At 50.5% G+C, this 20,842-nt stretch overlaps 1 protein-coding gene across 1 annotated transcript in view; it reads right to left on the bottom strand.

Moving 5' to 3' along the window:
- Positions 1-20,842, bottom strand: part of GRAMD2A (GRAM domain containing 2A) — a 69,204-nt gene that overhangs the window by 18,167 nt on the left and 30,195 nt on the right. Inside the window, exons 2-6 of the mRNA XM_077828311.1 lie at positions 12,263-12,376; positions 11,014-11,071; positions 2,882-2,954; positions 2,195-2,298; positions 410-508 (exon numbers count right to left, since the gene is read on the bottom strand). Coding sequence (XP_077684437.1) covers positions 410-508; positions 2,195-2,298; positions 2,882-2,954; positions 11,014-11,071; positions 12,263-12,327 — 399 coding nt within the window. The 5' untranslated portion in view covers positions 12,328-12,376. The remainder of the gene's footprint in view (positions 1-409; positions 509-2,194; positions 2,299-2,881; positions 2,955-11,013; positions 11,072-12,262; positions 12,377-20,842) is intronic.

Here is a 20,842-nt window from a genome sequence, read left to right as displayed (position 1 = left end):
TTGTAAGCAGTTAAACATCTGCCATGCTCTACCACAGAAGTGGCTGCACCAATTAAGGCCCATCCTTCATACCTTACTCACACCAATGCTCATTGCCTTTAATGGGTGTTTTCCCTTAAGTATGAAGTGCACGATTGGGCCCATGTTTGCTAAGCATTTGGGGATGGACTGGAATGAGAGAGGCTATGTACATTTGGGGTTAGAATACTAGACGAGTTGCCAGTCATCTCAGCAACGTGACACAGAGCAGCTACCCCGAGGCTGAGTGGGGCAGAGCATTCATGCTCCGTCACATCACAATGGTAGCTGTGAGATGCAGGGGAGCACCTAGGAGCCTCCTGTCGGATTAGACTCACACATGAGACCACAGCACAGCAGCTGAGTAGAAATAAGACCTCCAATCAGTTACCTTTCTGCTGGCATTGGTGGTGATAGCCAGCCCATTGGGCAGCAGCCGGGCCGTTTTGTGCTTTTTTATCAATTGAACCGAGACCACCGGGATAACCACCTGAAATGTAAAACAAACACCAGGTAAACGCACACGTACTATAGGTGGGGATCCAACAGGGAGGAGCGAGCACCACAGAAAAGCCCACAAGGGAGCTGGCAGTTCTGTGTTCCATGCAGGAACTGGAGACTATGCAGTCAGTAAGGCATGGGGTCATGCAGGGTATATTTATGCTGCAATAAAAGATCTGTAAGGGGAGCAGGGTGTCAGAGCTGAGGCTCCAGCCTGAACATCTACACTACAATTTTACGGCCCCGCAGCCCACAAGCCTGAGTCAGCTGAAACAGGCTCTGAAACTCAGTGTCGTGGGTATTTCTCCACCCCCCCAGTGTAGACTGCCAATACCCACACTGGCCAATGAGGATTAAACATAATACGAAACAGCTGCCTATTAACGGAGCTCTGTGCACCCAGTGCACTGAATGATATGGGTGCTGTGGGACAACAACAGTGTGTGATGGTCAACCTCAGTTCTCGCATTTCCTAACTTCTGAATGCTTGACTTTGCAACCTTAGTGATGGGTTTTTAACATAGTTCTGTGTGGAATTTCTTTAGAAATATGGTGATCCAATCTCCATTACACAGATGTCTAATTGCATCCTGTACATGATAGTAACCTGGGTAGCAATCATTGGCTGGGGACATCTTTATATTTACCGAGCAGGATCACCATACTCTGTGTATTAACCTTGGTTTGAAAAGGTTTTATACATTTTCAATATAATGAACACAAAAAGAGGCCAATGTCCAATACCTACAGAGCAGATCTTTGTCTAGGGACCTAGATAAGAGTCCTTGCACTCAAGGGCACAGTTAAAAATAAACCAGGATGTGGTTTCATAGCAGAATAACTTCACTGAAACATGCTCAACTTTGGGAGCTGACTAGCATTCCTTCTATCAGAGATCTGTTTAAATAGGACTATCCGCTGGTATAAATAATTCAGCGGTTCAGCACTGGTTTTAAAGGAAGTCAGTTCTTAAAAAAACAGAACATAAACCCTACACACGAAAAAGCTACCCATCAGCTACAGCATTAATAGGAAAATGTCAAATTACAACTCAAGCAGAGAGTTGAAAGGAAGATTCAGATCTGTTTCAGAATCCTCTAGGAGCCTTTGATCTTGAGGCACTGACAGTTTGAGCCTCTACAAATAATTGCAGTGTGGAATTAAAAAAGCAACACAAATAAACAATATTTCTATTAAGACGACTCGGAGGTTACCAGATACGTAGACGGCTCCCCCAGCAGTGCATGAAAATCCCCCGCCCCTGCTTATGGAGGGCTGATTTTGGCCCTACAGCATTATTTAACGGCTTAGGGCTGAAGGGAAAATGCATCACTTAGGAGAACATCCGACAAAGTAACCCTTCACTGGGCGCTAGGAGTCGCATTGCATCCTGCTAAGATAGAACCTGGGCCAGGGGGAAAGGAATGGTGCAGGGGCTCCTGTCTAAGAGCAGTAAATTCTAAGAACAATAAAATCTCTCTCTGAGTCAGCGCTGCTGCTGGCGTATGTGACAGAATGAGATACGGGTTCATTAGGCCCACATGGGACAGAGGTCAGTGCTAGGCAGTGACGGGGAAGGGAGATCACCGCTGTATGCTGGCGCTGGTGTTTTGGGATCAGACGTCAGGCCTCTTCCCAAAGCGAAGTGTGGTGGAGAGCAACTGTGCTGTGTTACCTTGATGTCCTTCCCGAAGAGTTTTGCATAGAAGCAGAGCCAGTTGGGGGAGATGTAGAGCCGCCCCTGGATGAGGATGTCTCTCTGGAGCGCACAGGAGCAGACTGTAACACACACACACACAGAGGTAGCATGGGGAGGGGAGAGGAACCCACAGACCTCGGATCCAGCCCCACAGCAAAACCCACAGAGCCCTGTGCTGATGCCGTGCCTGGGGACTCCAGCACATTGCCAGTCACCTGCCCTGAGATGCTGCTAGCTACAGTGGCCTGGGCATCCAGACAGAGATTTTCTCCCCCTTTCCGGGGACATCTGATGTTCATAAAAGGAAGAAACCAATCCCACTGTGCTAAGCACTGTCCCTCACAATTAAAGTGCGTGGCACGAGGTTGACAAACTCCCAACAGAGCCTAGGCTACGACGATCAAACTCCTTGGCTCCTGACCTCCAGCCGGGACTCAAAGACTGTGGTCTCCAGCATGCAAAAGCTTGTGTGTTAATCCGCTATAGTATATGGGGACCCCGTTGGGTTCTGCATTTGTCGCCTTCCTCAGCCTCTGGTCTCAGCCGCTGTCTGGTCATTGGTGGAACGGGGAGGGCCGCTGGTCTGACACCAGTGCAGCACCGAGGTTCTGTACAGAGGCCTGGGTGTCTCTTTACTCCCTCAAGACTGTCTCCACCACTCACCTTTCAAGACACTCTCCTCTGTGGGGATGTCCTTGAACAGCTTGTGGTACTGCGAGTTGTATTTATTTGGTGTCTAGAAATTAAAAAGACGGTCAGGTGGTCAGAAAAGCTACCTGGTGACCTGACAGATACACAGACATCAAGAAACATCCTGTAAACAGAGATTCAGCTTCCCTGTCTACCCTTGAATGGGACCCACCCAGATCCTCCTGCTCCAGAAGCCTGGAGCCCTGCCACTAGAGCTAAAGAAGAATTGCTGTGAGAGGTACAGGGTCTATGACACAGTGGGGCAGTTCCAATTTCAGCCAGTAGAGAGCAATGGTGCACACTTACACTAGCAAGTTCCCCATAATATTTAGTTCATCTAGAAGAGGACTGTCTGAACATTCGTGTGTTGAAACAATTTAGACACCAAGCCAACCAGGAAGCAAATGTTTGGCCCAACACTTTATCTTCCTCCATTATTAATGAATAGTATTTATTATTTGTATTTCCATAGTGCGTAGGAGACACAGACCAGAACCCCATCGTGCTGGGCGCTGTGCAAACACAGAACAAAAAGACGGGCCCTGCCTTAAAGAACTGATAGTTGTAAGCTTGGTCTACACTGCAAGCTTATGTTGTTATAGCTACATTGTAAATTCCTCAGGGCAGAGCAATCTAAGCAGTGTCTTCACTAAGCGCTACAGTGTATGTGTAGACAAGCCCATACTAGAGATAAGAGCTGGCTACAGAGACACGGAGAAGTACAAGGATGCAGTGAGACAATATTGGTCAATGTGATGGGCAATTAATCAAGAAAATTAAACTCTTCAGGACATACACTGAGCAATATATTTTTGGTGGCTTTTTAAGCACTATGTGACAATTGAAGCAGAATTGAAGAGCAGCAGCAAAGGTGGAAAGGTGCTGACCATGTCTCTGGATCACACAGCTGGGCCCATTAGCACCCTGGCACCATATTTATGCAATTCCAAAGTTTAAAATGGAACTATGTGCAAGTAGCTCACTGCTCTCTTAGTGAATCTGGTGCAGAGAAAACCTCCTGAGGCTGTACAACAAAAAAGATTTTACTCCTTAGATTAAATCCCTTGAAGACCTGAGAAGCAGGCTCTCAGTTTTGTCTGGGCTGCATCTTACCCATGTGCCAATGTCTGTCAACCGAGCAGATTGCTCCACTGCACTGGCAGGGTCAAACCTGACAGAAATACAGAGCTGGGTGCAGCAAGATACCGGGGCACAATAACCCACACACAAGAGGAGTGACACCAGGACACTACTTAGACAGTCAATTCCGCAGGGCAGGGGCTGTCTTTTGTGTTGGGTTTGTACTGAGCCAAGCACAACAGGGCCATAGTCTATGACTGGGATCCCTAGGCACCACCACAACATACAGAAACTGGGAAACCACGTGATAACCCATGGGAACTCCCTCAAAGCAGATGAGCCATTTGCACAATGCCACCCTCTAGGATTTATTAAGAGGAAATAAACTGAGCCACTCACAAGCAACTCCACCTGCCTGGCTAGGGTCTATAGTTGCCCAATGCCACTTCCTGGTCAATGGGCTCAAAGGCAGCAGGGAGAACCAAGAATCTGCAGAAATACCTGCCCTTCATCCACTGCTAGGAGAACGCACCCACCACCACCCCCCCATACCGGGCCCTGGCCTACAGCCACACGGACTGGCAGCAGTAGTGGAAGGAATCCAGCTTTTGTAGGAGCCACTGCAACCTGCCAGAATGATCTACCCCTGAACATTAGACATGAGACGTGGCAAGACCCAGACGCACTGTTTGCATCAAGATATGGTGTCTTCAGCAAGGGTCCAAGCAAGGGTTAAAGTGACATGATGAGGGGAGCTCCCCCTTCTTTCCCTGGATTGGTGAACAGAATTGCTCCCCCATGGGCTCTTTGGCAATGTAATGAAACAACAGCTCCCCCTCACTTCCTGTTTCATTCCACACTGGGACTGATATTCGCTTGTCAAGGCCTGGGGAAGGGGGTTCTGCCTGGTACTCTTTAGTAATTAACCACATCCAGAAGGGGAGCAGTATTTTGATGTGGTGGCTGGTTTAAAGCGTGATTGGAAGGTAAACTGAGGCAGCACCAGGGCCTTAAGTCAGACTAAGCAAGTCCTGGCTACACATCCCCAGTGTAGAACTACTTGTAATTAAGGATAGATTCTGTCTGTTTTTTCCCCCACAAAAGGCATGGTAGGTCCATCACAGAAACAGGAAAACCACAGTCCCTGCCCCAGAGAGCTACCATGCCAAGCAAACTGCTTGCTTATTACTGTCATCTTATTATTTTCCTGTATGGTTCCACCTCAACGGGTGGGAGGTTCCAACGGCATGCCTTCCCTGCCCCTTGCCTGTAACCCTTCTAGACACCGATGCATACTCTGAATGCTCTTCAGCTTATTTTTATAAATATTTCTGTCTCCACAAGCCAGCCCAGCTGCATCAGGTCTGCAGAGGTCACATTGCTCAGGGGTCTAGGATCATGTAATGAAAACCTCCCGCAATCAAGGCCCTTCTTCTGCTGTTTGTATTTTGTTTAAAATTTCCAAGGAATGTATCTGTGTTTATTGCAAACATTTGAAAAAATGGTGAAAATTGGTGCCAAAAATTAAGTTCCTAGATTTCTGGGCAAATATCAGGGTTAATACTTGGGATGAGAGGACAAAATAAAAAGCAACCGTGCGTGAGAAGTGGGCCCAGAAATGAGAGAGGTGGAAGGAGCGAAGGCACCAGCTCCTTGTGCTGCCTCCTCCATCTCTTCCGCTCCCGGGCCTACTCTAGAGGGAGAGATGGCAGCTAGGCTCCCTGTCCCGGCCAGGTTAGTGAGCGCAAGCTCTCCTTCCAGAGCCGGGAGCCACGTCCAGGCAGTTCTGGCACTTTTCTGTAAGGACGCAAGCACAGATGTACAGGTCCGCGCGGGTGTATCTTTCATTACATTTTGACAGGTTTCAGAGTAACAGCCGTGTTAGTCTGTATTCGCAAAAAGAAAAGGAGTACTAGTGGCACCTTAGAGACTAACCAATTTATTTGAGCATAAGCTTTCGTGAGCTACAGCTCACTTCAGCTCACGAAAGCTTATGCTCAAATAAATTGGTTAGTCTCTAAGGTGCCACAAGTACTCCTTTTCTTTTTTCATTACATTGCCTTACTCTAGCAGACAGCCTCGCATTTACACTCAGTCTAATTTATTATTTACATAAAACACCTCTACCTTAAGTAACACACTGGATTTTATTAATATAATCAGTATTTCCATGGACTTGAGTGGTCCAGAGAACAAAAAAACCGGGAAAAATCGAACAGTAGCTAGAATTTCAATAAAAAAGAAAACCGAGCGCAGATGCACGTGGGAACAGAGGCAAAGCTCTCTCAGCAAACTGCTGAATTCCATTCACTCGTTCTCAGCCGCTGTTGAGATAGTTGTTGGGACTGTTCCATAGTTACTGGAAAGCAGAAGCAGCAAGAAAACCTGTGTGCTTACCAAGGGCTGAGCAAACCCAGGTACGCCGTCACGCTCAGCCAAACACAGAGCGGCATTTGAGTGGGAAAGCCCATTCAAACCAGGACACGTCCTGAGGGAGGCCAAAGGAGTTAATTTTTAACAAGACCAGATTTATTTCAGAATGAGGGATCACCCGTAATTCCTCTTTCTAAAGAGGGATTAAAGTGCAGTGGCACCAGGGAGGGTCACTCTTCAGGCAGGCTCCACCCCGGCGGACAGGTGGGTCCCCACAGAGTCAGCTGGTGCAATGCCGCCGACTTCAACCACCTGAGACCTGCCCATGCCAGCGCTGAACTTAGCCTGGAGGAGAGGCCCCTCCTTCCATCAGATGAGGGGCTTCCTTTCTCTTCTCTCTTCCTTGTCATGCCCTAGGACATGCCTTCCACCACAGGACCCCTTCCCTCTGCCTGCCCTGTCCAGCATTCATCTGCCTTTACAAAAGCGAACAAGAAAAGCCACAGCAATAACTCATGGCCAAGCCTGAAGTGCCATTGAGCACCCAATGTGGACACGACACACACAAACACTCCCATCTTCCTGAAGAAAGCTCCTTTTCACATACAGTCCCAGAGGTCAATCACTGCGGCATGTAAGACAACCTGCCGGAAGGAGGCAGATGCGCATAATGCATCACCTGTCCCTCACGTGGTCTTGTGAGCATTCAGCTGCGCACCACCTCTGACAAATAAGGATGCCCAGATCACAGACCATGCTGTACCTGATCTAGATGAGAAAGTGGAGAGCAATTATTTGATTCATACTGTGTTAAAATGGCAATACAGGCTCACCTCAACCAGAAAAGCTTTTGGCCAGAGAATTCAGAGAATAAACACCACCGGTGGTTATGAAGCTTGAACAATATGGAAAAAAGTCCTAAAATGACACTTCAGTATAAGACTGAATGAAAAGGGGAGAGAAAATGGTGCGATTAAGGGCTGTGCGTGCCATGCTCCCTGCTCTGTTGGCACAAGGCTGAGATGTGCAGTTTATTAACAAACACATTTGGAATCAGTCAGCCAACGTTGGTAACACATTTACTGAGCAACGTGGCACTCCAAGGACCTCACTTGTCATGTATTATTTAGCAGCACTAAGGAGTAGCTGTCAACAAACACTATTCCAACACCAGCAGTTACAAGGCATGTTCCCACATCAATGGAAAGACAGCAGCATTAACCACACATATGGCCCAACATTCATCTGCCTTCTCCATAAGAAAGGTAGCTGCCCTGCAGCAGACAAAAGGCAGCTCTCAGCCAGAGGATCACTACTGTCAGGCCACACTGCCAGATATCCAGGGTGATGAGGAAAGCGCCATCAAGGAGTTAACATACTACAACATTCCAATGCTACTTTAAGGCACAGTTACATCAGCACTGTCTGCATTTCAGCAGCCTCACTAATGAACGCTAACCATTCTTCACAACGCCCAAGTCTGCTATTAGCTAGAGCCTATATAGTGCTGAGCGTGTGTGCCAGGAGAGTTCCCAGCTCAGCCTCTGGCTGCCTCTAAATGTAGTTATCACAAGGTTCCTTCTGCCATGTGGTCTGGCAACATCTCATGCCATGAAGATTCTGACTTGCAGTACGCTTGCCATGAGCTTCCTTCGACTGGGACTGAGGCAAACTGCTAACTAGGGGATCTCTATTTTGGACTAGATAGGCCACAATGCATCGCTGGAGGGGACCTGACCCATTTCTGGCTACAACTCCTGTTCAAAAGCTCTGCTTATATAAAGAATCCTTTACCTTTAGAGATGCTGGAGAAAGCTTACATCCCATAGAACCTTGGCTTCACGAATCTCCTACCACATTACACTCTTAGGAACGACTCAGTACTATTAACTGCTGACACCTTTCCCTCCACCTCGCTTCTTATCCCTTTACTTCTCCTCTCCAATCTACAGGAGAAGCGAACTGCAGAGATCACTCTCAAGTGCTTTCTTTACCTGCAGTGACTTAACACCCCTGCTTGTTCTCTCACAACTCCACATGCAAGCCTGTTAGCTAACTCAGCTATTCGTATCACAGCATTGTATCAGCTGGTATCTCTCCTCTATCAAGCAACATCTTGGTGTCAGTTACATTCACTATACATTGTGGGTTCAGACTAATGAGCAGCTTTTTTAAACTATTTCCTTTAGTATTGAGGAGGAGAAGTTCAGCGATGAGGTCAGCAAGTTATGAGGGATAGGTGGGGAGCCACGAGGCCCATGATGTTTGACCCCACAGTGCTATGGGGTGAGCTAGAGAAGGAACCTAGGTTAGCTTGATCCAACAACTCTGCCTTGGAAGACGTGGCTCAAAGTTTATCCACACACTGTGCCAGCGACACACCATCATGTATGTTTTCTAATGGGACAGACTAGACTGTTCACAGAGGCGGGATATAACCTACCAAGCAGCCGTCTGAGATGGACTCTCGCCAGGTCTCATTGCCCTTTGAGCCAATACAATTATCTCAGATTTAGTGCAATTTTATCACCACTTTATTTTATCAACGGATACTATACTGGCTTAAAACGGAGCACTGGGGAGAGAGGAGTTAACACTCACAGTGTGTCTACGTTGCAGTAAAAGACCAGCGGCATGGCTGGCTCGGGTCAACTGACTGTGGGTTGTGTGGCTCCAGCCATTGGGCTAAAAATCACAGTGGAGACGTTCAGCCTTGGGCTGGAGTCTGGGCTCTAAAGCCCCTCAAGGGGGGGGAGGGTCTCAGAGTCCAGGCTCCAGCCCACGCTCAAATGTTTACACTGCTCTTTTTAGCAGCTGACCTGGGCTCAGAGTTGGTGCAGAGGGTTTTTTATTGCAGTGTAGACATACACCCAGCCATTTACCCACCACAGACCGGGCCTGGAAGAAGATTAAAAGACGTAAGGAGGAGCTGTGACCGACACACTGCCTTAAAACACTTCCTGCTCCCACTGGGATTTCCCTACATACGAGTGTATTGCTTCCTCTTCTTGAGTATGCAGAGATAACCTGCTTTGAGTGGCTAAAATGTGGCTGAGGAGAGGCCAAAGGTGAACCACCTGTGGTCTCTGAGGCAATATACACAATGCCTCAATGATATCAAAGCGTCATGGTCTCTTACCAACGTCCACCTTGCTCAACAGGAGTTCCAAGTGCTGTCCAAATGCTGCGGATGTAAATAACTCACGTTCTGGAGCTATGCTTTATGGAGCGGATTCCCCACCTTGAGCCACGGTTCAGGTAAAGGGCCATTTGTGCGCATGGTGATGAAGTGCTACTGCAGGTCTTTAGACTCATTAAGCTACAGCAGAGTAGCTCAGGGCATTGGTAGGGATTTGTTTCCCCGTCCTACACAGGCAACAGAATTTCTCAAATGGCTCTGTACGTACACACACCCCCACACACCCCTGTATAGGGTAAACTTATAAATCACAAACTAAATATACTGTGACTCCATGCTAACAAGTGAGCATCATGTCAAAAAGTAGACACCACCGAGAAAGGCAGACAGCTGTATGTGAGCAGGAGACCCTCTAATTCCAGGGCAGGGGCTACACACAGACCCTCTGTCCAGAGGCTTTTCCCCTCAGGAGCCAGTCACACTGCTGTTTTGATAGGGGTTAGACCCCTATGTTACAGTGTGACACGTATTCCATAGCTAAGAGATGGACAGCCAAGTGGTGATGCTTTCCATAGTATATTCTCATTCAGGCAGAAATGCGTCTCTGACTTTCCAGCTCTCGTGCTCTGTAACACTGCCAATGTTAGACTGTGCTGCAATGAAACTGAACTGGGTGTCCAGCCGACTGGAGGCAGCTCCCGCACTCTTGGAGAGAGGTCACGTTACTGACAGGGGCTGCAGAGGAAGGTCCACCAGCTCCAGGCCCAGAGATGGCTGTGGTCTCTCGGAAGTGGGCTGTGGTGCACTGGGCTATCACGGGCACAACGAGGGCTCTGTGATAGACAAGGCTGCCAGTGCACACAGACTAGCTCACAGTCTTATCGTCAGACAGTACTCTGCATGCCCTAGAGGAGCAGCCACTTGAATGACTTTTAGGCCTCTAATCCTCATTCTCTCTTCTCCCCATGTGCAGAAATTGGTAGTGGCAGGAAAAGGGACTGGCAGTGTAAATACATAGCCTCCTGGATTTGTAAAGGCGGAAGATACAAGCGGGCGTGGGGGAGAAGAAGAGGACATACACCTGATCCTGCTCATGCCAAGGGAAAGGACGCAGCAGGTGCAGCAAAAGAAGTTGTGGAAGGATGAGAGTCCCAACTGGGGCTGAGACCATGGAATCCAGGAAGTGCAGCAGATGGCAGGGTTGGGCCTCAGGGGAGCAGCAAAACCTCTAAAGACAGCATCCCCATGCGTAGCAGGATTGGCCCTAGACCCTGCTCCCTGTATGGCACTCACAGGGCAGGAGTTCCTGTCCAGCGGTCAACACCCAGCTATAGGCACTGCAGAGCCTCTTGGTCAGTCACACAAAGGTGCCTTTGCCCAACACTGACCCAGACTGGCAACAAGACAGTAAACACTTATCTTCACATGGCCACCCATTGCATGGCAGCCATCACCTGGGAGGCTGAAGTAACGGTTCAAATGCACCACGGGCAGTGTTTCACCCCCGACTCACCGCTTCTCTGAGACATTTCTTTATTTCTTCATCCTTCAGAGCTTCATTCAGATGCAAACTGCAAGAGAAAGAGATCCTAGTTAAGTGAAAAGCCATCCATTGGACACCCCCACTCCTCTCCCCAGAGCAGATACAACAGAGGTATACAACATAATGAATGGTGCTGAGAACTCAGCCTGGGGCAGTTAATAAGAGAGCCCTTGAAATTAAAAGTGAGGAAATACCCGTGCGATAGGAGCTTCCTACCCCCCCCCCCAGGCCCCTGGTCCCTTGTGCACACAGTATAATTAACCTGTGAAACTAGCTGCTGCAGGAGACAAACAAGTAGCTCAGGGGAATAGAATTGGACATATATATGAGTCATCTGCAGTGACGCTAGCCAGGGTAAAAGATATAATGGGTGTAAATTCTTGCATTTCAGGATATAAGCTGAACACTAGCTGGAGTCAGGTAGGAATCTTCCTCTCATGGTTAAGTAGTGGACAATTTAAGGTGTTATGCCAGGTAGCAGGTATGAACCATCCAGCACTGGCCACCGCCAGACAGGACACTGGAGTAGATGGACCCTCTGTGCGATGGGATACAAATCTTTATATTCACCCCACTTCGGGGACTGAAAACTACGAGTGGCCTTGGGACCCTACTCTAGATCACAGCAAGGGACTCAGCAACAGGTCAAGGGAATTACTTGGTATGTTTAGCATCCAACCCTTAACTGCTAATGTGGGATTCTCCTGTGAAAGGCTGGCAAGAGCTTCCTACCTGCTGGGTTTCATTTCACATGCCAGGGCCAGCTACGGTTGTTGATAGAACTTGGCACACAAGGAGAAGGGCAAATGTTTGGCAGGAAACGCCAGGCCCGGCCTAGTTTAATAGGATTTCTCAGCCCTTCACTGATCTCCCACAGAGCACACTGGAGTCATGCAAAAAGTGTATTTAGAAGGCTCTACTCCAGTTATGAATGTCAGGAGAAAGCTCCTTCACTGACCCTGCTGCTGCTGTAACATGCAGGAACGTGGCTGCATCCCTGGGAGAGGAAGAGATCAGAAGAGGTTATGTGGTCACACCCTGGGAGGTATGCTGCACTGAGAGGGCCAGCACATCTCAGGGGAAGCTGTTCACAACCAGTACTTAAAATAAAACCCCACCCTGTGCGTGTCAGAGAACTAATTAGCTGATCACAACCAACATGGTTTCAGACTTTAATCTGTCATCAGACCCTACAAATCCAAACCATTTCAGAGCTCACCTGCCATCCAGGGCATCCAAGCTCTTCTCCTTATGAGGCGCCTCCAGTTTCTCCTGGCTGTGCATGAGCTCAGAGCTCTTCAGGGAAGCTGCTTTTTCATGCACCGGCTTTGTGCTGCAGACATACAATAAAACAGGAAGTCTGTTAGTTCACCAGCGAGGGGGGTTGGGGGGGCAGCGGCATTAGCTATGGCAGACAGGCCTCTAATTCCATGGCTTTGAAATCCTCAGCATTTCGAACCACTTCCATTGGCAGCCGAAGTATTTTGCTCTGCTGCATGCAGCTGCTGATGGAATTATAGGCAGAAGAATTAAGGCTGCTGACAGACCCAAGCCATGGACTTTCTATACATTTTCAGCAGGCCTGTGAAATCTCTTACCCTGAGCTGTAGCTCACGAAAGCTTATGCTCAAATAAATTTGTTAGTCTCTAAGGTGCCACAAGTACTCCTTTTCTTCCTGCTGGCTTGCTAAAACAAATAGCAGGAGAGGGAAAAGAGCTGGAGGAAGCGAGCTGGCTGTTAGGAGAGTGTTTGAACTTGTAGAAAAGCTTATGTAGAGATGGTCTTTAAAACTACAATATGAAACAACAGCTCAGGGCGACAGAGACCGCACCAGGCACCTTGCTTTGGAGCTCAGTGGAGACTTAACATTTGGCTCTTATTGGAGGGAAATGACATTTGAGAGAAATGCTATGGGCCAGCTCCCCAGCTGGTGTCAATAAGCAAGCATTGTTCAACAGGAGTCACTGAAGCTACGCTGGCTCACGCCAGCTGAGGATCTAGCCTGTTTCACAGATAGCTGGGTCACTTTTACAGCTCTTTCTAGTCAGCCCAGCTGCTATCCAAGCGGTCAATTCACTTGGTAGCAGAGGAAAGGCTGAGATTTACCCCTCCTCCCACTGCCTATTTTTAAGGTTTTTTGCATTTTATTGACACGACAGAGGGGGAGGAAGCACGTCTGTTTGACCAGAGAACTGAGGGACACTCTGATGCAATAAGGAGTGGCTGTGACGCACACATTTCTGCTTGAATGCAAGGTTTCCTTTGGGGATGAGTTTGTCATCCAGGTGTGAGCTCCTATAAATCACCCAAACCACTAGCGATATCAGCCCCACCTACTGTTCCATGACTCCGGCCTCAGGCCGAACATAAAGTAAAACAGACAGACACCCTTTCCAACACCACCCACCCTCTGCCGGAAGCAGCAGCTGCCTCCCATTCAAGTTTCTTATCTGCTACAACCAGGCTTATCAGGCAGAAGTGCCGCAGCATGAAGCAGTTACCAAACCAAACGCAAACACGATCCCAGGGCTGCCCGCAGAGGGTTATCACCTGAGGCCAGAGAAATGACACTTCCTCTTTGTACGGCTGGATACTACAGTGGAGTCTGGGTTCCTCGCTGCGACAAGGAAATCAACCAGACAGAGGCTAAAAGGGACCACACACAACAGAGGAACAGAAGGAAGCAGCACGGAAGTGAATGACTAATTAAAGATACCGAGATTGGGACGAGGACTAACAAAGTGGAGCTGGGGAGACAGCGGTTCGGGGCAATGCTGAGGAAGGACGCTGTCAGGCAATTTAGGTGTGTGTCTGCACCACAAAATCCAGTTGTGATCATAGGCAGTGGGTAGAATAGGCCAGGGAAGACTTGGCACTGCTGCCCACCCGCCACAAGACACCTGGGCTGCAGTAGCCCCACCCCTTCACCGAGGCCTCCACTGCCTGCACCTCCTCCACTCCACCCCCACCTCCGGAGGTCCCCACTGCTCTTGTCATGTCCCTCCTCCTCCTCAGGGCTGGGGGGAGTGAGAAGGGACGCGGAGAGCCAGTGGTTTGGCCAGGGGCCCAGTGGCTTGGGGTGGGGGCTGGCGGCTTGGGCCGGCGCTGGGGGGGGCGGGGGGGGCTGGCCTGGCACTTGGGGGGTTGGTGGCTCAGGCCAGTGCTGGTGGGGGGGCCGGTGGCTCAGCTGTGTGGGTCGTCAGGGGTATGGGGGCTGGTGGCTCGGTGTGGTGCTGAGGCCGGCCTGGCACTTGTGGGGGCTGGCAGATCAGCCCGGCGGCCTGGTAGCAGTATGTTGGGGGGGCCGGTGGCTTGGCCCCGTGTGGCTGGGCCAGGGCTCCTCCGGTTGTTGGGGGGCCCCTCAGGGCTTCTCCTGTTAGGGAGGTAGGATTTCAGGGCTCTGGCATGTGGGGCGGGGGCCCTTGGGCAAAGGGGCGGGGCCGGCAGGCTAGCCTCCACAAAACAGGAATTCACCACTGCCCACGGTTGTGATCATTAGGTCCCCACAGAGTTTAACGATGACTGGCTGACTTGACGGCAGACTAAACTTGCCCTCATTTTCACTGATGTGGTTGGCATCGCAGCAGCTAAGCCAGCCAATAATTAGGGCCCTACCAAATTCATGGCCAGGAAAAACACGTCACGGACTGTAAAATCTGGTCTCCGCCTGTGAAATCTGGTTATGTGTGTGCTTTTCCCCTACACTACACAAATTTCACAGGGGACACAAGCGTTTCTCAAATTGGGGGTCCTGACCACAGTTGTCAACTTTCATGCAGTAAATAAGCACCCGGACTTTCACAATAAGCCAAAATTCAAGCTAATCCCATTTCAAAACAAGGCCAAAACAAGCCAATCCCTAAGAACCCCAACACTCTATGGGACTAGATCCCCCCAGTGTGCAGTTGGACTGTGGTGGGCCTGCTGTGCACCCGACTCTCTCCCCTGCTTGCCCCTTGCTCCTGCTTGCCCCCCTTGTCCCCCTTTGCCGGGAGCTGATCAAAATAAAAGCAGCAACAAGCTACAACAAGCCAAAAACTAGCCAACAAGCAACTCACAAGCCAATTAAGCCAAAAACAAGCCCAATTTCTGTGTTTTTTCAGCGGGGTTGGCATGTCTGGTCCTGACCGAAAAGGGGATTGCAGGGGAGTCACAAGGTTATTTGAGGGGGAGGTTGCGATATTGCCACCCTTACTTCTGCTCTGCCTCCAGAGCTGGGCAGCTGGAGAGGGGCAGCTGCTGACTGAGGGCCCAGCTCTGCAGGCAGCAGTGCAGAAGGAAGGGTGGCAATGCCACACCATGCCATCCTTCCTTCTGTGCTGCCTTCAAAGCTGGGCTCCTGGCCAGCAGCCGCCGTTCTCCAGCTGCCAGGCTCGGAGGCAGCACCGCCAGCAGCAACAGCGCAGACCCCCCACCCCACACAATAACCTTGTGACCCCTTCTGAGCCTGGAGGGAGTGCCAGGATGGCCCTTGCCTTGCTCCTGGTCCCCACTTCCGCACCCTGCCCTGCCCTGCGGATCCTGGCTACTGATTCTAGCCCAACCCTGGGCTCTGGACTGCGGCTACCAACTCCGGCTTAATTCCTCAGGCCTGACTGCCTCTAGCTCTAACCACTGAACCCGACTGCCTACACCCTGCCCCACAGAGCTTGCACTCTCCAGTCAAGAGGCAGAGAGAGGCAGGCACGTGGGGAGGAGTTCTAAGGAAAAGGCAATTCGCAGCAGGGTGCGGATGAAGCTTGTGAGTGGCCAATATCCACGGTAAGTCTGAATCGGAGACCAGACTGGGCAGAAGCAGCGAGCACTGGAGAAGAGAGGTGGGGTGTGGCAGAGAAGCACTCCATTGTGTAGTCTGCAGAAGGCTGGAATACTGTGGTCTCATTCGGATTACTTGGCTTGGTGTGTGGGTGCAGGTTGGTGTTGGTGCCTGTGATATACAGGAGATCAGGTGGTCCCTTGTGCCCTTGAACTCTAGGACTGCAAGGAGGGGACGTCAGTCACCCAGGCTCCCAGGGAGCAGGAGGCAAAGGCAGAAGCATGAGAGAGATGAGCCAATGGGAACAGCCCTGTGGGGAGGACTGGTAAAGCAGGCAGAAACCAGGGGCAAGGCAGTGCAGTCCTGCGGGAAGGACGGCAAGGAGTTTGCAGATAAAGCCAGCGAAGGGATTACAGGAGGGGGGACTGGACATGGCCAGAGCAGCAGGAGGGAGGAGATCATTTTAGCAGCTGACAGTGGGATAAGATGAAAAGCTGAGCGTCAGAGAGGCTGGATAGGAGGTGGTTAGAGTGGCTCTAAAGCCCCCCCCTACACACACACACAAAGCTAGTGGAGTGGTTTCTTTGGAAAGGAGAGAACTCACCCCAAAGGGCTAAGGATCTTAGCAGCAGAGAACTGGGAAACTCAGTAACATGTAAGCAGTGAGCAAAAGGAAACAGTGCTTGCAGGTTGCCGAGGGAAGCTCTGAACAATTCAGCTTACAGCTCTGAGAACATGGCAGCAGATTAAAGCCTGGGACTGGAAGCTGATCCAGACCTTGGTCTGCTGCAAGAGTGCTGGGCAGGAGAGAGATAGGGAAGATGGATGCATTAAACATCAGCTTCTGGGTGGGGCAGCAGCCCTTATTAGGGGCTATTACCATGACTGATTCCCAGTCTTTCCCCTCTGATGCAACACAGCACTGAACACGCTGCAGGATTATACACTGCAGAGCCTGGATTCTTCCTTGTTTTTTGTCAAGTGGACCCTGGCCATTAGGTGCCAGCTAAGCTGGTCTCAGAGGATAAATAACCTTCTCATTCACCACCTCGCTCTTCCAAACCCTGAGTTATTGGGAGCCAGGGCAAGGTTACAATGGTCTGCATGATGCAGTTACCTGAGTTCCTGCACTGTCACAAAGGGTCCTGAGTGAGGTCTCCTCTCTGACCAGGGATAGCCCTGTTCTGGAGAGACTGGCTGCGCCTCAGACGGTGCTGAGACCCCACCTACCCACCGGTCACCCAGCTGGGCAGCATTGAACTCGCTCAGCAGACCTTCTCACACTAGGGCACAAGAGTGGCTTGTTCGTTCAATAACATCTGTTCCTTATCTTTTCTGGGAATGTATGTGACAGGCAACCCAGCTATCACACACAGATGACAGAGGGATTTTTCCCCTTTCTGGATAATGAGGAATTAGTCTCTCTACAGTTCAACATTTCGAAAATGGCCGATTTTTATTCCACATTGCTCAATTTCTCCTTTTTGTTTGTTTGTTTTGGTTTTGTTGCTTTAACTGCATCCAGAAGCAGGAAAAAACCCACCCGCTTCGGGTCACATGTCAGCAGGACCCTACCCGGAAAGGCCAGATGAGTTCCGGAGGGGGCAGTCAGGGGACAAGGAGCAGGGGGGGTTGGATGGGTCGGGAGTTCTGAGGGGGGCAGTCAGCGGGGCGGGGAGTGGAAGGGGGCGGATAGGGGGAAGGGACTAGGCTGTTTGGGGAGGCACAGCCTTCCCTACCGGGCCCTCCATACAGTTTCACAACCCCGATGTGGCCCTTGGGCCAAAAAGTTTGCCCACCCCAGTTATAGGTTGTAATTTCATTTATATAGTTATGAGGCTGAAAATGTGTCCTCATGGCTTAAAACAAGCCCAGGCAAAAAACTCTCCAGGAACAGAGGGGCAGTTCACACCTCATCAGGGCATGTATGGGACAAACCCAGCCCAGCCCCACAGGAACAAAGGATGCTGGCCTTGGCAGAAACAAAGGGTCTGTTGGACTCTCAAGTAAGTCACCCCCCTTCTCTTGGTCATTTTGGGACTGCGATGAGGTAATGCTCACCTGACCCTGAAGGGGGGGGGGGGGCAAAGCCAAGAGGGAAGAAAGAACATGATAAAAGGGAGAGACATTTGCCATGCTCTTCCTCTCCTCTCTTCCACCTCCATCTACAGACACCACCACCAAGCGACTAAAGCTCTGATCAAAGGGGAGAGCCTGGCTGAAGGGCAACCAGCCAGCCTGTGGTGAAAAACATCTAAGTCTGTAAGGGCACTGAAAGTGTTAAGATCAGTTTAGAATGCATTTTGCTTTTATTTCATTTGACCAAATCTGACTTCTTGTGCTTTGACTTATTATCACTTAAAATCTATCTTTTGTAGTTAATAAACGTGTTTGTTTATTCTACCTGAAGCAGTGCATTTGGTTTGAAGCCTATTAGAGACTGCCCTTGGGATGACAAGCCTGGTACATATCAATTTGTTAAACTGACGAACTCATAGAATCATAGAATATCAAGGTTGGAAGGGACCTCAGGAGGTCATCTAGTCCAACCCCCTGCTCAAAGCAAGACCAATCCCCAATTTTTGGCCCAGATCCCTAAACGGCCCCCTCAAGGATTGAACTCACAACCCTGGGTTTAGCAGGCCAATGCGCAAACCACCGAGCTATCCCTTCCCACAAGGTTGTCCAGTGGGCATAAGTGGACACTGCAAGATGGAGGTTCCTAGGGTTGTGTCTGGGACCGGAGATGTTAGCTAGTGTCATTCAGTTACACAGTCCAAGCAGCAGCTGGCCAAAAGTTCTCACTCATGTTCTGTGAGCAGCTTACATGCTAGAGCAGATGTGGGCAAACTACAGCCCACAGGACCGTCCTGCCCAGCCCTTGAGCTCCATCCGGGGAGGCTCGCCCCTGGCCCCTCCCCCACTATCCCCCCTCCCCTGCATCCTGAGCGCGCCGTGCAGCAGCATAACTAGCTCCAGCATGGTAAGGGGGTTGGGAGCAGGGGGGTCCTGGGGCAACAGTCAGGAGACAGGGGGCGGTCAGGGGATGGGGGGGTTGGATAGGACGTGGAAGCCCCAGGGGGCCTGTCAGGGGTGTGGATAGGGGTTGGGGCAGTCAGGGGACAGGGAGAAGGGGGCATTGGATAGGGGGTGGGGTCCCGGGGGTCAGTTAGGGCAGGGTCCCAGGAGGGCGCGGTTAGGGGACAAGGGGGGGGGGGTTGGATGGGTCAAGGATTCTGAGGGGGGGCAGTCAGGGGGCAGATAGGGAGCAGGGGCCAGGCTGTTTGGGGAGGCACAGTCGTCCCTACCCAGCCCTCCATATAGTTTTGCAACCCCGATGTGGCCCTCAGGCCAAAAAGTTTGCTCACCCCTGTGCTAGAGGCTGTGCGTGAACAGCCCAGGAGTGGGGGTTCTCACAGTGGAGCTGGGTAAGGCTGGCTCCCAGAGTCAAGGACTGGAGTGACTTAGCAGATCACCTGTCCACATAACACCAGGGGAATGTCATACTTACTCTCACAGCAAAGGAAAACAACCAGAGAACCTCAGAGGAGCCACTGCCACAGACTGGAAACTTTTACTGCCCGGGGAGTCATAGAATCATAGAATATCAGGGTTGGAAGGGACCTCAGGAGGTCATCTAGTCCAACCCCCCCCCACCCCGCTCAGAGCAGGACTAATCCCCAATTTTTGCCCCGATCCCTAAATGGACCCCCTCAAGGATTGAACTCACAACCCTGGGTTTAGCAGGCCAATGCTCAAACCACTGAGCTATCCCTCCCCCCTTCATGCCACTTCTCTTTGACATGGAGACAACGGGTAACCCCACACAGATCCTTAATGTGTAACTGCAAATGACAAGGCATTAGCCAGCTGGACGGCATGCCGGCACTCTGAGCTAACAAGGCACACAGTAGCCTGAGCAGTTCTGCTGGAGGCTCTATAGAAGGCGGCCAGCTGAGATCACATAGCTCTGCTAGCAAACAAAGGATGGAAACAGAATAAAAGGTCTACAAAAAACAAACAGTTCAAGCGTGTAATGAATGCAAACAGCTTTCGCCACATACAGTCAACAGCACTTTGGGATGCCTCCTACCAAACAGCTGCCCACATTGCAACTGGCACTAATTGGCTGCTGGGACTGCCACAAGACTGAATTTCTCGGTCCCTCCTCCACGTGGTCCCTCTAGAGCAGGGGTGTGTCGTGTCGCTGGAGGAACATGGCTGTGACACGCCGCTCTGGGCACATGTGGCCACCTCCAATCTGCAGGGCCCTTAATCAGCACTATATTCACCCACACATTGTAACTGAAAGGAAGTAACTGGCGTGGGTTGAGCGCATAAGGAAACGGCTGAGCTCGGGCTCCATACCACGGTCAGCCTCAAAATAACTACATCCTGCCAACTCGGGGAAGGGAAAGAGTTTCCAGAGAGTTGGCTGAAAGAATCCAGCCCCTAGGGATTTTAAATAAGGAAAGTCACAGGAGCTGAGTTCAGAAGAAAACGGATTCAGAGTGATTACTCACAGTCACAAGAGCCTGAGATCAGTAGGGTCTTAGGGTAGGTCTTACCCCGCAGAGTTAGCCAGGGTCTTATACCCAACCACCCTCCTGTCCACCCATGAAACGCTCTCACCTGAGGTTAGTGATGCTTTTGTAATGCCGACAGACCCTGATCGTTGGCAGGCGGGATCGAACCTGGGGCCTCTGGAGCTCAGTGCATGAGCCTCTACCCCATGAGCTAAAAGCCAACTGGTTGTTAAAATGAGTCTGCTCTACAGCCTTAGCTATCTCTCTCTCTAAGTGGTCTCGGTGCCACTAGATGGAACAGAACACCACACCCACTTTCACCCTGGGCTATCTGGCCTGGCTGGTGGTGGGTTAGAGAGCGGGTGCTGCTTTAACTTGGGCTGGTAACCCACCCACTTTGCTGTGAGGATGCAGGCTAAACTACCCAAGTGCTGACAGTCCTCCAATGCCTCCAAAAATCCCCCCTCCTGCACAAGTCCATCCTTCTGGGTAAGTTCTCCCACAATTCACTGGGAA

The sequence above is a fragment of the Eretmochelys imbricata genome, chromosome 10 (genome assembly GCF_965152235.1).
Source record: "Eretmochelys imbricata isolate rEreImb1 chromosome 10, rEreImb1.hap1, whole genome shotgun sequence".
NCBI classification, from domain to species: domain Eukaryota; kingdom Metazoa; phylum Chordata; order Testudines; family Cheloniidae; genus Eretmochelys; species Eretmochelys imbricata.
Note: the sequence above shows the minus strand (reverse complement) of the source record. Positions and strands in the feature narration are given on the sequence as shown.